Source organism: Physeter macrocephalus, chromosome 15 (assembly GCF_002837175.3).
Source record: "Physeter macrocephalus isolate SW-GA chromosome 15, ASM283717v5, whole genome shotgun sequence".
Lineage (NCBI taxonomy): Eukaryota > Metazoa > Chordata > Mammalia > Artiodactyla > Physeteridae > Physeter > Physeter macrocephalus.
The window spans coordinates 76,624,361-76,641,069 of NC_041228.1; the positions used below are offsets into that span (position 1 = coordinate 76,624,361).

General features: G+C 46.0%; 1 protein-coding gene across 4 annotated transcripts in view; it reads right to left on the reverse strand.

The window, feature by feature from the left end:
* Positions 1-16,709, reverse strand: part of LYN (LYN proto-oncogene, Src family tyrosine kinase) — a 112,045-nt gene that overhangs the window by 18,683 nt on the left and 76,653 nt on the right. For all 4 annotated transcript variants that reach the window (XM_028500235.2, XM_028500234.2, XM_055091017.1 and 1 more), the window contains exons 9-10: positions 14,151-14,333; positions 11,974-12,050 (exon numbers count right to left, since the gene is read on the reverse strand). In XM_028500235.2, coding sequence (XP_028356036.1) covers positions 11,974-12,050; positions 14,151-14,333 — 260 coding nt within the window. The remainder of the gene's footprint in view (positions 1-11,973; positions 12,051-14,150; positions 14,334-16,709) is intronic.

Here is a 16,709-nt window from a genome sequence, read left to right on the forward strand (position 1 = left end):
CGCTGCTGGTGTGAAGGCGGCGCGCCAACCCTCCCACAGGCGCAGCCTCAGGGGCCCACAGGCACTGCCTCCTCCAAGGGGAAGGGACCCAGCCTCACCGGTTGGTGGGTGCCCGGCATCCGTCCCCGGCATCTGAGATCCCCAGCTGGTGGGGCACCTCGGAGGATCACCACGGACACTCCCTCTCTGTGGCAGTGTTGCCAGGGTGTGTCTATTTTTCAGTTCGTCAGTATCCACACACGTGATTTTACACCCACCCACATGCATACACACCACGCAGATACATACCAACTTCTGGGAAGTTGTCAGAACCCAACATTCCAGAAAGCCTTACACTTCTGTTTGCTCTGCCTCTCGTTTCTACCCGACCCCCCAACACGCACACTCACATATGCACACACTTAGGATGGGCAGGGCGGCGACAGAACGCGGAATGCTTGGCAGGTGAATGTTTCCTGGGGTATGAGGTCAGAAACGTTAAATCAGAACAAAGTTTCCAGAAGCGTCTGACGTGAGCATACTCCTTTAAATTCCCTCTCCAATATCCACGTTTCAGTAGAAAGTCTGTGTTCCCGTTCCCCAGATGAGGAGGAGACCCTGGGAGCAGCCTCCGCAGACATCTACACACACCCCTGCCGCACTGCCCTGAGGAAGGCAACCCAGGACCCTCCTCTCTGGTCATCAGATACATTTACTGAGAAGGGAGTTGCCCTGAGGAAGGCAACCCACGACCCTCCTCTCTGGTCATCAGATACATTTACTGAGAAGGGAGTTGCCCTGAGGAAGGCAACCCACGACCCTCCTCTCTGATCATCAAATACATTTACTGAGAAGGGAGTTGCCAGGGACCATCTGGGGCTCGCAGGATGGCGATGCTTGGGGCAGGAAATACCTAACACCAACGCCCGTTGGGTATATACAAGACAGACTTATTTTATGTGGAATACAATGCTGGAGAAGAAATCTCAATCAAGTTTTACAGACCAAGGCAGACTCAAATAATCTGCCTTGCAAGTGACTTTCCCTGCTAGCAATGGCCACAGAGGTCATGCATCTTTTTCTGTTTTTCCCAGAAGCCCAATCAAAGCTGTGAGCCCGGCATCCCACCCAGCCTGCCCCAGCCTCCAGCAGGCTCCCTCCGTCCGGGGCTGAGGCTCTGAGCCACAAGCCTGTTCCCATGCATGAGATCAGTGCACAGACCGCGCAGGTGTCACCAAGGACCACGAAGGATGCTCTGGACACACAACGGAGTGTTTGCATGGATGACCTTGCCATGTGAGTCTCGCTTTAGGGTTCTGTGTTCACCCAAATTCCTACCGCGGTTCTGAGAAATGGGCAAGTAACAGGCTATCTTGCTTAGTGAGTGATTTTTAAAATTTTAATGAGAAGAACCCACATGTGAGTCAGACGACGGAGGGAATAAAGGAATAAAGGAACCTAATTGAGGGACTCGATGTGATCTCTCAAGCAAAGCTAAAATCTGCCCCAGGAAATTCCAGCCTGAATGAGAAACTGGAACCGAAAACCCAATCTGTCTTAGAATTGGCCAGTTGGAAAACATTCGTCACTTAGACAAGCAGTGAGAGAGATTGAACAAGAAACCTGCCAGAAAGCAAGAAAGGTTAAATTTTGTTTTTCTTGTGGCTCTACATGTTCCATTAGGCATTGTTTGCCTCACTCTCTAGATACGTATTTCCTTCCTACACTTGGGGAAAGTAGAATTCAAATAATTAATTACTTTCAAAAGCCTTAGGAAGCTTCCAAAATAATAATAATGCTAATATTAATCAGTTGGAACCAAACAAATGGGTTAAACCTACAGTCTCTCTGATGGGGTCTCAAGCCTCTCTGAAGGGTCCTCTCTATCACCCCTGGGGTCAATCCCAAACTGACCTAAAAAGACCATTTAATTACAACACAAAAATAAAATGTAAAAAACCCCAGGGAGTTTAAAGTAAGAACACACCTCCTCAGTACTCCAAATGTGATAGCATTTGTTTTGTAGCACTTGGTAGTTTCTATAGATGTACTTTTCTATCTATTAATATTCATTGATCCTCCATACTGGAGCCCTACACTCTTTAATCCATAATTTGGATAGGGGAAGGGATGGCATAGAGCTCATTCCTTGCTATGTTTGGAGGTCAAATTTCCTAGTATGTTTTAGCTTTATTGGGTTATTAAAATATTCTTCTTTATTCCTCTTTTCCAAGCAAAACTTCTAAGAAATAATGGAGTTCATTGCTTTGATGATGATGATGATGGTGGTGATGATGATGGTGATACTGATGATGGTGGTGATGGTGGTGATGATGATGATGGTGATACTGATGATGATGATGATAATGATGATGATGATGATGATGGTGAGGATGATGGTGATAATGATGATGATGATGGTGGTGATGGTGGTGGTGATGATGATGATGATAATGATGATGATGATGATGATTATGATGATGATGATGATGATGATGATGATGGTGATGGTGGTGATGATGATGATGATAATGATAATGATGATGATGATGATGGTGATAATGATGATGATGATGGTGGTGATGGTGGTGATGATGATGATGATAATGATGATGATGGTGGTGGTGGTGATGGTGGTGATGATGATGATAATGATGATGATGATAATGATGATGATGATGATAATGATGATGATGATAATAATGATGATAATGATGATGATACTGATGATGGTGGTGATGGTGGTGATGATGATGATGATGATGATAATGATAATGATGATGATGATGATGATGATGGTGATGATGATGATGATAATTATGATGATGATAATGATTGATGATGATGATGATAATGATAATGATGATAATGACGATGATGATGATGATGATGATGATGGTGATGATGATGATGATTATAATGATGATGATGATGGTGATGATGATGATGATGATGGTGGTGATGATGATGATGATAATGATGATGATGATGGTGATGATGATGATGATGATGGTGATGATGATGATGATGATGATGGTGATGATGGTGATTATAATGATGATGATGATGGTGATGATGATGATGATGATGGTGATGATGATGATGATGATGATGGTGATGATGATGATGATTATAATGATGATGATGATAATGATGATGATGATAATGATGATGATGATGATGATAATGATGATGGTGATGATGGTGATGATGATGATAATGATGGTGATGATGGTGATGATGATGATGGTGGTGATGATGCTGATGATGATGACAGCTACCATGTATTGGCTGCTTACCCTGCCCAGGCATCTTGCCAGGCATTTATATTCCCTAAAACAAGCCTATGAAAGTGGCCAATATTCACAGTAAAGATGAGAAAGCTGAGTCTTGGAGAAGTAAAAATTTTTCCTAGATAGACTTGGATTTGAATCCAAATCTGGCTGGCCCCACCTCCTGTGCTCTGAACTATTTATCTATACCAGCTTCTTCCTTTAAAAAGAGCTACAAACAGTAGAATGTTTGCAAGCTGACATCAGGAAAAAGGAGAGAAAGGAGAAATAATAACTAGATCATTTAAAAAGTGGCCATGTTAAAGTCTGCAATCTGTAATACCTTCATAGCTGAAAGATGAGGGCAGAGCTTGACAGGTACAAACTTAGGGCTGGTGAGGTTTTTGTGACGGATCAAAATTCAATCAGTCCAAAAGCATGCAAGGACCCACAGTGTCTCAGGGAGACATGACTTCCACATAGAAAACTGCACTGAATAATCATATTTAAACCAGTAAGTTTCCATGAAAGAGATTTACCTTCATTAGCAGCAAAGGAAGAACCATTTGTCAACTAATTCTCATAGACTTTCTCTTGCAAAAACTTATTGGACCAGTTCACATCCATTAGGATGGCTATTATAGAAACAAACAAACGAACAAAACAAAAAAGCAAAAAACCAGAAAACAAACAGTGTTGTTGAGGAAGTGGAGAAATTAGCACCTTGTGCACTGCTGGTGGGCATGTAAAATGGTGCAGCCACTGCGGAAACCAGAATGAGTGCTCCTCAAAAAATTCACCATCGGATTACCATGTGACCCATCAATTCCACCACTGGGAATATACCCCAAACAACTGAAAGCAGACACTCGTACAATATCTAACTGATATTTGTACACCCCTGTTCATAGGAGCATTATTCACAAAAGCAGAAAGTGGAAACAACTCAAGTGTCCATCAGTGGATGAATAAAAAAACCAAAATGTGGTCTATGCGAGCAATGGCATATTATTCAGCCATAAAAAGGAATGGAATTCTAACACAGGCTACAACATCGATGAACTTTAAGGACAGTATGCTAAGAGAAATAAGCCAGTCGCAAAAGGGCAAATACTGTATGATTCCACTCATATGAGGTACTTAGAGTATCAGATTCACAGAGACAGACAGGAGAATGGTGGTTGCCAAGGGCTGGTGGGAGGGAGGATGGGGAGCTCATGGGTACACAGTGTCAGTTCTGCCGGATGAAAAGGGTTCTGGAGATGCTGGGGGTGATGACCACACAACGACAGAATGTACTTCATGCCACTGAACTGTGCACTTAAAAATGGATGAAATGTATGCTATGTGTATTTTATCACAATTGGAAAATAAAACTGGGAGCTTCCAGTTGTAGGAAAGCAGGAGCAGAGGTGGTAAAGGCTGCTGGCCACAGGGAGAGCGGGCAACACCCATCACCCAGCCCTGCGCAGTGTGCTGAGGACAAAGGAAACGCTCCGGCAGCTTGTGGTGGCGCCCTGGATGGGGACGCCCAGGCACACCTGGGGGACCAAACCACACGAGGCAGCGGTCAAGGCTCCTCCCACATCACTTCCGCCCCAGGCCGCTCCTCAGTCTACCCTCAAATAAACCCGGCCTTGATGTGAACACACAATTAGAGATTAGAAGGAAGTAGACCAATGATGCCTCAGAAGACAGTTGGACAGTTGTGACTGTGGATCAGAGACTTACAATGAGTCATCTTGGATTTTATACAAAATGGGGGCAAGTTTCTTCTCAAAATCTCAAGTTTTCCACTCTGCAAAGTGGCGATAAGAATAGCATCAACCAGGTAGAGTCCAGATGAGACTGAAAAGGAGAATGCAAGGCTGCTCGGTGCATGATGGAGATGAATGATCACTATGACTAATATTAATACCACTACTATTCATAACAGGAAGTCCCACATCCAGAGCTGGTTCGGCATGGTGAACTGACAGAAGGGCTGCTCTCTTAGAGCCGAGGGGCTGTAGGTGGGAGGCTGCCCACAGGTGCCCGAATGCAGCCTCAGACACACTGCTTCCCCTCTGCTGAGTGGCTGCCGCCACCCTTAGGAGAAGCTGGATCCAGACTCTGCATCCGCTAACGGGGCTCCCTGATACCGGCTGCCTGAGGCTGTAAAGGGATGCCCTGTCGGGGATCACCCCCCGCCAGTCAGGGAAGGGACTCCCCACCCTGTACCCCCAGGACAGGGCAGTCAAGAGCCTACACTAAGATTAGAAATCTCCTTTGCTTACTCTCCCCTCTTCTGCATCAATTTCACTGCTACTACTGTCATCTAGATGACCTACCCCTGGATATTCCTGATGGTCCAGTGGCTACGACTAAGTGCTCCTAATGAAAGAGTCCCGGCTATGATCCCTGGTCAGGGAACTAGACCCCGCATGCATGCTGCAACTAAGAGTTCGCATGCTGCAACTAAAGATCTGTGTGCCGCAACAAAGACCCGGTGCAGCCAAATAAATAAATAAATAAATACTTAGATGACCTACCCCTGATCTGCAGCTAACGAACCATGCTTATCACCCTGGAAGGAGAAGAAGGAAGCAGCACGTTCTTAACTTATGCCAGGGATGGAGAAACAAGAGGAAAGCCATTGGCACTTCTGTCCAGTCTTTTGCAGGAGAGAGGATGTGTGATGGCCGGATCAGTGCTGCCTCTGAGGAGGAATGTGGCCTGACTGGGTATGCCTCACACACCTCCAGCTGAGGAACAAGTCACTGGGCACAAACGGGCAATTCTGCTTGGTGAAAACAAGCTGTGACTGTCAAGTGACTCAGAAACATTCCTACTCTGATCTCTTATCTGGCTACTGGGGCCTAAGGACATACATGCAGAAAGTAAAGTTTTGTCCACAGAAATGTTTTGTATTGTTACTTACATTAGTGAAAAAGTAGAGATTCTCCAAATGTTCATCTACCAGGGAATGGTAAGGAAATCACGATACACTCACAGGAATAGAATATTATATTGTAATAGGTACATACATGTTTATGGAGAGTTTTCAATAAAATGAAAAACTGTAATATTCAGTTCAATATGTACAAAAACAGCACATACGGTACAAACCTAACGTGTAATGAAAAGAATAATTAGAAAGGATGGATAATGATGAAATAATAATAAAAAATGGGTAAAAAGCTTAAAGAAACAGTTCCCAGAAAAATAAACTGCAAACAAGGAAGAAATATAGGAAAAGATGCATGACCTCATCTATATTAAATAAACACAAATTACAACAAGGAAATACGAAGTTTGACCTATCAGACTGGATTAGAGAGAGTTAAGACTTACGTCTTAGGGGTTTCCCTGGTGACGCAGTGGTTAAGAATCCGCAGGCCAATGCAGGGGACATGGGTTCGAGCCCTGGTCCGGGAAGATCTCACATGCTGCGGAGCAACTAAGCCCGTGCGCCACAACTACTGAGCCTGCGTGCCACAACTACTGAGCCTGTGCTCTAGAGCCCGCGAGCCACAACTACTGAAGCCCACGAGCCACAACTACTGAGCCTGTGCTCTAGAGTCCACGAGCCACAACTACTGAAGCCCGTGAGCCACAACTACTGAAGCCTGCGAGCCACAACGATTGAAGCCCGCGTGCCACAACTACTGAGCCTGCGCTCTAGAGCCCAAGAGCCACAACAACTGAAGCCCGTGAGCCACAACTGCTGAAGCCCGCGTGCCACAACTACTGAGCCTATGCTCTAGAGCCCACGAGCCACAACTACTGAAGCCCGCGAGCCACAACTACTGAAGCCTGCGAGCCACAACGATTGAAGTCCGCGTGCCACAACTACTGAGCCTGCGCTCTAGAGCCCAAGAGCCACAACTACTGAAGCCGCGCACCTAGAGCCCGTGCTCCGCAACAAGAGAAGCCACCGCAGTGAGAAGCCCGCGCACCGCAATGAAGAGTAGCCCCCACTCGCCACAACTAGAGAAAGCCCGCGCAGCAATGAAGACCCAACACAGCCAAAACTAAATAAATAAAATTTTTTTAAAAAAGAGGTCTTAGAGCAGCACTCTGGCTGCTGTGTGATAGACGGGCTCTGGAAGAAGCAGAGCTGAAGCCCAAGGCTAGTTAGGCAGCTACGAGGTCATTCATCCTGAGAGAGTGTTCGACTTGGGTCAGAGTGACAGCGGGGAAGGAGCTGGGGGCCTCTCAGCTCGCGCCCCGCCTCCAAGCCCAGGCCCCACAGTGAAGTCCCTGGCCCACTGGGACATGTCCAGCTGGGTGTCCCACACGTCAATCAAATAACGTAGTTGCTTCATTATGATATTATTTGTAGGTGGGGGGAGGTATGGAGGGGAGCCTTGAGCTGGACAATGAGATCGTAACTTATCTTTTAGATTCTTTACAAAGAGACAGAATGAGGAGACCCACTCATTGGCAAGTACTCCAGAAACTTCCCCAGAACAGCCCCCTCCGGACACTTCAGACCCCATTTACCGCCAACAGACTGGTGGGTTCCAACTTAGAGTTATTACAAGGGATCCCCAGTCTATATGCTGTTTTCTTGGTCAGTAGATACCATAATGAGGGCGGACCCAGAAGCTCTGATGTCAAAGGCCTTTGTACTAAACTGGCTGAGAATCACATGATGGTAGACTGAGGTATTCTACCTGCCTTGCTTTCCCAATTTCCAACTTAAATGTGGCTTAAACTTTAACACTAGGGGGCAAACTGTATCTTGAGCACGATCATTTTGTGATAGAAAAATCTATCTTGGTAATAGAGATTTTTTGGGGGAAAAAAATGCTGAAGACATTATTAATTCTGATAATCAAAATCCATAAAAAGGGAAAATGCATACCAGCATAGTGTCAGGTGCAAAATCATCATAGGGGCAACTCTGCTCACGGAAGGACAGTGGGGTGCAGAGGAAAGAAGCAGTTATTTACAGTCAGAGGAACCAGGATGGAGCCCAGCAATTCTACCCACTTTTCTGTAACCTTGGGCAAGTTCAAGGTAAAATGTATCCTCATCTGTAAAATGTATTAAATAACAACATAAATGCTCTCAAGGTTGTTGGGCTCAAATTTAATGATGGAAGCAGAAGTGTTTTATTATCTAGAAAGAGTTAAAGAAATGTTATTTGCTGCCATGATTATACCAACAGCTTTGATTCTCCCGTATTTATTACAGTTTTACTCACACCTAATTGTCCATTTCGTTTTTGGTAATTTTTATACGTCAGGGATGTTGCCTCCAGAGACCAAGAAATGCTTTGATTCCCTGGCCTAGAATTACAACATGATTTATCTGACTTCCATATTGCAAGTGTGAATTTCCCACTTTTTTCCCTCTCCGTTGACAAGTCTACGATTCCATTTCTGCCTCTGCTGAAGGGAATTCCCACAGATTTCATCCCCTCCCCTTTCCAGGTTCATTTTTCTTCTCTCACATGAGGCAAGGGCTGGAAGGGAATTAGGCAAAGTCTCTCTGCTCTGAAGTTATCAAACTTTCTTTGCAAAGGGGTCATTTTCCTACTTCAGCGCAAAAAGGCCAAGATGGCTTCATTTAATACAAGAAGGAGAGGACTGGATGGAGCTGATTTAGTTGCGATTTCTTAATCTCCATTAAGTGGAGAGGAAGGCGGGTGTGGCCTGAGACACGGCTTGGGGGGTGTGGATTATCCTGGGGGCTCTGAAGAGCCTTTCAGAACTCATCCTCAGACAGGAAGTGATGAAATCAGCTCTCACGTGAACGATCACGTGCCCTCACCTCCTTCCCGTCTCGATGGGCCCTCAGGGAGAATAGGGAGGGGAAAGGAGCATGGGGAAGTAGGTGGTGGGGAGAAGGGAAGAAGAGGCCAGAGGAGAGTCTGGGAAATGTCCCAGCACTGCCCCCCACATACCCCTCCCCCTCCCCCGTTTCCTTATTCTCTGGAGCTGGGAGTCAGTCAGCTGGTTTATTTCTACTCTCAGTCTCCCGTTGCGAAAACCTGCTGCATTTAACTCCAGTTTCTTCTGAGCACTCGGTTTCCCAAACCTCTGATGCTATTGACAATGTCAATGGAAAAAGGAAAGTGTAAACGTATTTTACAGGCTACTAATTGTTAGAGTTCAAACACCACATGGACTCACCAATTCTTCTGCTTTACCCTACTTCCACTCTACATAGTCAAGTGGAGAAAAGGGGTAGGAAAGGCTGGATTATTAGGTATCCGGGTGTCCCGTATCACCTTCTTATTTATTTATTTTTTTTTGCCGCACCACGCACGCGGAATCTGAGTTCCCCCACCAGGGATCGAACCCACGCTCCCCGCATTGGAAGCACGGAGACTTAACCACTGGACCGCCAGGGAAGACCCTGTCCTGTATCACCTTGGGCCAGCTTTATTCATATTTACTCTTCTTGAGTTATTCACTATGGGAAAGCTACAACGTTAATTACTGGCACATGATGGAGAGGAAAAGGAGAAAAAATTCAGAGAGGACTTTCTTTGTGTAGAGATCATTTCAGAAAGGCACATGAAGACGGAGGAGTGCTGTACTGCCAGTCATAAAGGGAACAGGCGGTACCCCAGTGGGATGGGGCAGCAGGCATGGTCAACGGGGAGCAGATGTGTGTGGTGTACGATCTCAGACTGAGGCGGGGCGCACAGGTCCCACCCTCGTTGCCAAGGTGCAGGCCCCGCCAACGTTATAATAAGGAAAGCCACAAGCAGGTGAAACAGATGATAATGAAGGGGCGGCAGGTCTTGAGGGCAGGGCTGGCTGGGGAAGAGTGTGGGCAAGGTTTGCACGGTGAACAAAGACGGACTCGAAAGGACACGGGTTCTGTTGTGAAGGCCATGAGTTCCGTGCTGACCCCACCTGCCAGGGCCTTTCTGAGTGCAGCTGCCTCTCCACGGACACTCAGCACTCCTGCACGTAAAACTAGACGCTGTAGCCGGCAGTCACGGCTGGGAAAGCCAGCCTGAGACGGCTAAGCAAGAGCCTGATCCCGCGAGCCGGATTTGGTACCCTGGCTGGGACGGTGACCCGTGGCAGTGGCCTTGACTGCACCCGGCCCTTCCCGGAACCTACAACCTGAAGGTCACGGCCAGTGCCAGGCTCTGTGATAATCGACTTTGCGAGTTACAAAGGTTTAGAGAGCAACGTTTCCCCCCACCTCGTTTCTGTTAGAAAGAGTTAACCTTTGTAGGAATAGAAGCAATTTAAAAGTTGAAGACTAGAGACGGAGGCCTCGACTTGGACCTTAAAACCTCCGAAGATGTCAAGGCTTTTTGAGATAAGCTATACAGAATCAAATACAAAATGCCCACAGGACAAGATGAAGTCCTGCTCAGGTGAAGTACACGCCCCGACACGCTGATTTCCACCCTGCAGACCGGTAGGCACAGATCAGACCCTCGGGACCTGGGCGGGGATGACCCCTCAGGCCTCCAGGCCCCGCGCCCCGCTCCTGCACATCCCTGTCAGCCCCTTTCCCTTCCTGGGGAGCCTTTACAACACCCTCTCGACGCCCTCATCCAACAGGGCGAGCGGAGGGCCTCGTTCATCGGCGCCAAGAGTGACCCAAGCTTGGACTTTAACCCTCAACACGCGCCCTTGAAGCAGCAGTGACCACTCCCCTCGGACAAGCGAATACACTGACCCAGGGAGGCAAAGGTCCTCCTGACTGTGGCCACCAAGTGGCCGAGCCTCGGCACGGGCTCCGGTCCAGGACGCCGGGCTCCGGCTCTGCCCCTGACACTCCGCCGCGCAGTACGTGTTCTGGGTCTCCCTCAAAGTGCTTTAGCCCGTGGACTGACTCATTCCTTCAGCCTCATCTTCCCAAGAAGGCCTCATCTATTTCCCAAGGGTTAAAAGAGGGCCTGAGGAAGAAATGGGCGCAAGAAATGAAGACCGTAACGAGGCCCCTTTCCCAGAACTTCTAGAAACTTCTCATGCTCCTTCGGGCTTTATGGTACGTGGTCTTCCCAGCACGAACCACCCATGACCAATATCAAGAGACAAGCAAATCGCTGAACATGACTGACGGACACAGCGAAACCCTGAAAAGTCAGTAGCTGGCGACATGCAAATGTGCATTTCCTTGCGATGCCAGGCAAAGGGCTGGGTTTCTGGGTAACTTCCCTCTCCCCTTAAATACGCTTCAGAAAACATCATGTGATTCCAAACTAAACAAATTTGCAACTTTTAGGCTAGTGCTAGAAATGCTATAAATGAGTACTTCTCAGAATCCTAAAGACCCACCCAACGAGAAGGCGTGAAAGGGGGTAGAGAGGGAAGGAAGACAGTTCCTCTGTTTTCGGGAACACTGAGGTCTTAAAAGCATCGGTACTTTAGGTCGGTAACTTAAACACCGCAGATGCATCACTTAGAAGGTGCTGTGCTTGCGCCCCGTGGAGTTCTTCTCCAAAATGCACACAGAGCGATCAGCTCAGTGGTGCGGCTCCTGTCTCTCAGGCAGAAGTGAATACAAGTATAAAGCGGTGGAGCTGCGTCAGAGACAGCGGCATATGCGCAAGTCAACTCCCGACGCGCGCGCGCGCGCACGTTCCAAGGGAAACACCCACCGCCGCCTCCAAAGACAAGTCCTTTGGGAGGTCTTTTTGTTATCACCGCTACTGGGGAGCGCAACGCCAAGGCCTTCTCCCTGGAAGTACAATTCCGTCCCGAGTCTGAAATAGGGAGGTTTTGCATATTTACAGCATGCCGCTTTTTTCATACTTCACCTGAGCAGAGAAGTCAATCAGCTTTGGAAGCAGCACCCTGCCCCCTTCGTCGCTCTTCAGGAAATCCAGCAAACTGCCTGTTGATAGAGGAAGGGACCGTGAGTGTAGTAGTTCAAACACACAAGGATAAAATCCAAACAAAACTCCCAAGATCATTCCTACTGGCAGGGCAGGGTGGGGCGAGGGGACCACGCAACGTGACTGCCTTGTAAATCTGTGTGGTCACAGCGCCTTTTCCTGACGTGGGTCAAACCCAGTCCCCTTTAACCTGTCTCCTTTGACCTGATGTGAAATGTGCCTGAGCTCCAGGTAAGAAAAGGTGACGGTGGACGCTGCTTTCTTGCTACCGAGCACTTCGTACCTGCCACCACGCTACACGTCCTGCGGCACCTGATCTCCAGAGTTTCTCTGGGACAGAGACCAGCCAGGCCTCCCAGTCGGCCTGCCTGTGTCCACAGCAGCCACTCAGCTGGGCTACTGCCCTCTGTGGCCAGCACGGATCTCAGCCGTGCCTCAGGTGCCCAATGCGTATTTGATGAGCCAACTGCGCTTTGGAGGAAAGTGAGACCTTACTTAAAGGGGCGTGTACCCACAGGCAAAGTCTCCTGCTTCCTGGGGCTTTATCTCTAAAACACGACCTGCTTCTTCTTCTAGAACTTATAGTGCCAACCTGAGGGTAGGCTTGGGCAAGTTCTGTACCTCGTCCGAGTCCCTGTCAAGAGGGCGGGTCCCAGGAGCTCTATCAGAGTCCGCGGGAGGACAGGTTTAGAGCGCGTGCCACGGAGCTGGCAGGTAGTAAGCGCTCAATTAATCCACAACGAACACTGCTATATTTAAAATGGATAACCTACTGTACAAGGTTACAGTGGACACAGGGACCTCCTGTAGAGCACAGGGAACTTTGCTCCATGTTATGTGACCACCTAAATGGGAAAAGAATTTGAAAAGGAATAGATATGTGTATATGTACAATATATGTGTATATGTACAGTATAACTGAATCACTTTGCTGTACACCTGAGACTAACACAACACTGTTAATCAACTATCCTCCAATATAAACGTAAAAGTTAAAAAAAATAAAAAATTTTTTAAAAGGTCCACAACTCAGAACAGTGGTACTTAGCCCTCAGACTGCTGGGAAGACTGAGTGAGATCCCCCAGGGAAGACATCAAGAGCAGCCTGACATATAGTAATTGCTCGATACGAGGTAGGCACTGTTATCCGGAGAAACTCATGTTTACATTTATGATTAAGAAATATTATTAGTTAATTAATCCAACAAGTGTCTACTGAACTCCTGCTTAGATGTCTGATCCTGAGCCTGGTTTCTGGGTTGTAGCAACCTAAGCCACAGGCAATAGGGCTTTTTAAAAAACAATGTTCTTTATTGGAAGGACTCTGAGGGACTAATATTCTGAAATCTTAACATATATTAAATAAGAAAATGTAATAATCATCTATCTAACCTATTCAGCTATGACATACACTATAATCTCCATTCTGCAGGAGGCCATTGTTAATTCTGGATTATGGCTTGTGTGTCTTTTCTTCCTTCATTCCTTCTGAAGAGTCTTTAGAAATCACTTAGCAGTTTATTAGTATTTCTACTGAACTGGAGGAGGAAGAATGGTGAGTCAAGAGCCTTCACCTGAAGGTGACAACAATGGGAGAAAAGGTGGCAGCTTGAAACCTCTTCCTCAGGGATTCCGTGATGACACAGGAATTTGACCTTGACAAGCTTTAAAAATATTTACATTTTGAAGTGACACCCTGAACACTTAGATGATGCTGAAGAGGAAGTGGAACTGGTTTTGAAATTTTGAGAACTCACATTTTGAACCCATAACAATAATACTCTTACTTGACATCCATATTTACTTATTTGACAGATACTTCCTGGGGGCTGACTAGGTATGGGGTACAACTCTTGGAGCTAATATGTATGTGGAGACAAGTGCAGAGAAACTAGGAAGACGACAGATTCGTTTTGTAACAGATGACTTCCAGCGCGGTGGTTTATGGAAAGGCTTCATTTTCCTATATGTGCTGATGCTTTGGTAGCGAGCCTGCTGTTTCACAATTTGGAGTATCTGCGTCTCCTCGGAACGTTTAGGTGTTTTCCTTTTTGAGGGTCCGGCCTTCGCAAGCGCGGGTGCCGGTGGGTGGCGCTCACCCTTGGCCATGTACTCGGTGATGATGTAGATGGGCTCCTCCTTGGTGACCACGGCGTAGAGCCGCACCAGCTTGTCATGCTGCAGGGTCTTCATGAGGTTGGCCTCTTCCAGGAATGCTTGCGCAGACATTGTGCCCGGCTTCAGGGTTTTTACAGCCACTTTGGTACTGTTGTTATAGTAACCTAGGGAGAGAAAAGAAGGGAGGCCGTGATTCATCAAAAACTTCATGCAGACTTAGAAGAATATTTAGTCAGACACAGAAAAAACTTCTATGACCTCTACAGTGTTAACATTATCTAAAACCTGCATATGTAACATTAGGGGCAGCTGAGTAAAGGGTAGATGGGAATGCTCTGTACTACCTTTACCAAAAAATCCCTAGAATGATTCTGAAATCAAAAGGTTTTTTATAAAACAATGGTAAAATAAAGCTCCATATATGCACCGAACCATTTTCTCTAATTAATAAAATGTTCTTTATCCAAGACCAAAAAACCACACACACCAAAGCTCTATATACTCCTACGTACACACAAACCCTGACAATGGTCTGGAAGAAAATACACCAAAATACACCGAGGACTGGCTTAATTATGGGTGATTTAAATTTTCTTCACCATACCTTTAACTCTTTACCAAATTTACTGCAATGAATATGTATTATTTTTATAATCAGAAAAGAAAAAGCTTTGCACTTGAAAAAAATTTACTAACATTAAAGTACAAACAATACGCTAGAGTCAAATAAACATTTCCCAAAGTTTTCAAAGAGAACTGGAATCTGCGTGAACGAAGGGCTCTGGGCTGAACTGTCTGGGGACCATGGCCCGCCCCACCCGCTGTGCCAGGAGATGCAGCGCGAGTGCGGACAGTGCATCAGGGAAGATGCCTGTCTGAGTGGATTAACTGCAGCATTTCCCACGCTTGCTTGACCCCGGAACACTTCTTCATGTACCTTTTCACACCCCACAGGACGTACTTTGGGAAATACTGCCGACTTAATCTAGTTCCCCCAAGGCACCACTTTTCTGGGACCTGCCTCAATGATGTGCTTACTTTCAAGCTTGATTTTCTCCTGGGAAAGCTTTTTCTCAGTGGTTGGGAAAGCGTTTTCTCAGTTTGGAAAGCAGAAGTAGAGATAATCACATGCCCCTTTCCTTTCCTTTCTGTTTCCATAGTTATCTTAGAAGTACAAAAAAGGGTGAGGAGGCAGGGAGTGGCAGCTGGTCACCACCAAGTCATCCTGCAGGTCACCTCTACTTGCTGGGTTACAGCCTGATAGCACCTGCCCCAAGGAATGGTGATGTGAAAACGTCCAGTCCCTTTTCAGGTCACACGATGATTAGCATATAGACAGCTTATGCTCAGTGAAAATCAACAATGGTGGTTGGTCTTTGGGTGGCAGAATTTGGGGCGGCTTTGACTTCCTTTTGTTCTTTTTTATTTTGATTAAATTTGTGAATGAGTCTATATCTTTTTTTTTTTTTTAACAAAAGGAATTATTTTTAGAAAGAAAAGGAAGTATGTTTCTATTTCCACACCTTCTAATGGGTAAAAAAAAGTATTAGTTTACAGCTAACAGTCAACTCTAGTTAGTGATTTTTCTTCTTATCATTAATACTGCTTTTTCTGCTAAAACTTTTCCTTTTATAGTCTCCTTTGATTTGAACTTAGTAGTAGCTTTCCATGCCTTACAGAAAAATGAAGAATGCAGTATATAAAATAAAGTAAGCGTGGGAACATGTGGATAAGACAGTAATATAAAGCTGACAAAATATTGTCCTAGGTCATTATCAAAAGCCACAACCTACACAAAATAATGGAATTATGAATATATTAAACTGATTTCCATCTCAATGCATAATTACAAACAGTACGACCCTCCATGGCTGTAAAGAGTAAATTTAAAGCAAATCCCACCAACAAAAGTCCTTTTAATATTACATTTGAATCAAAAAGGTTCCATTATAATTTAAGAGTTCATAAATAGGTCTTCATTTACATCGATATATCCGTGGCAAAGTACAGCAAGGCGTAACAAGAAAATATACCCTCTTTGATATATAAAGCTGACAAAGGACTAGTGTCCAGAATATATAAATAATTCCTATAAATCAATAAGAAAAATAGAAAAATAGGCAAAAGCTTGGATGGGCATTTTAAAAAGAAGAAATTCTAATGACTAACAAACTTGTGAAAGAAACTCAATCTAATCAGTAATCAGCAAAATGCAAATAAAGCCACAGGGAGAAAGCACCACCCAGCAAGACAAAAATGACAAAGTCTGACAATCTTGAGGGCTGGTAAGTGCCGGCCCCTTGGCAGGGGAGCTGGGGCAGTTCCTGCAGCTCCTTTCCTGGGCTCTTTTCCGAGCATCACTGAAATTCAGTAGTAAAGCTTCTGTCTCCAACAATATCCTCAAGGTCCCTCGAAGGATGTAGACAGAGCAGACTCCCTTCTAGTGCAGTTGTGTTGAGTGACCACCCACCCGGGCTGTGCCGACCTGGGGCCCACATCTACCCGGTGCCACTGTGCTGTCAGGAAATGGGACACTGCCG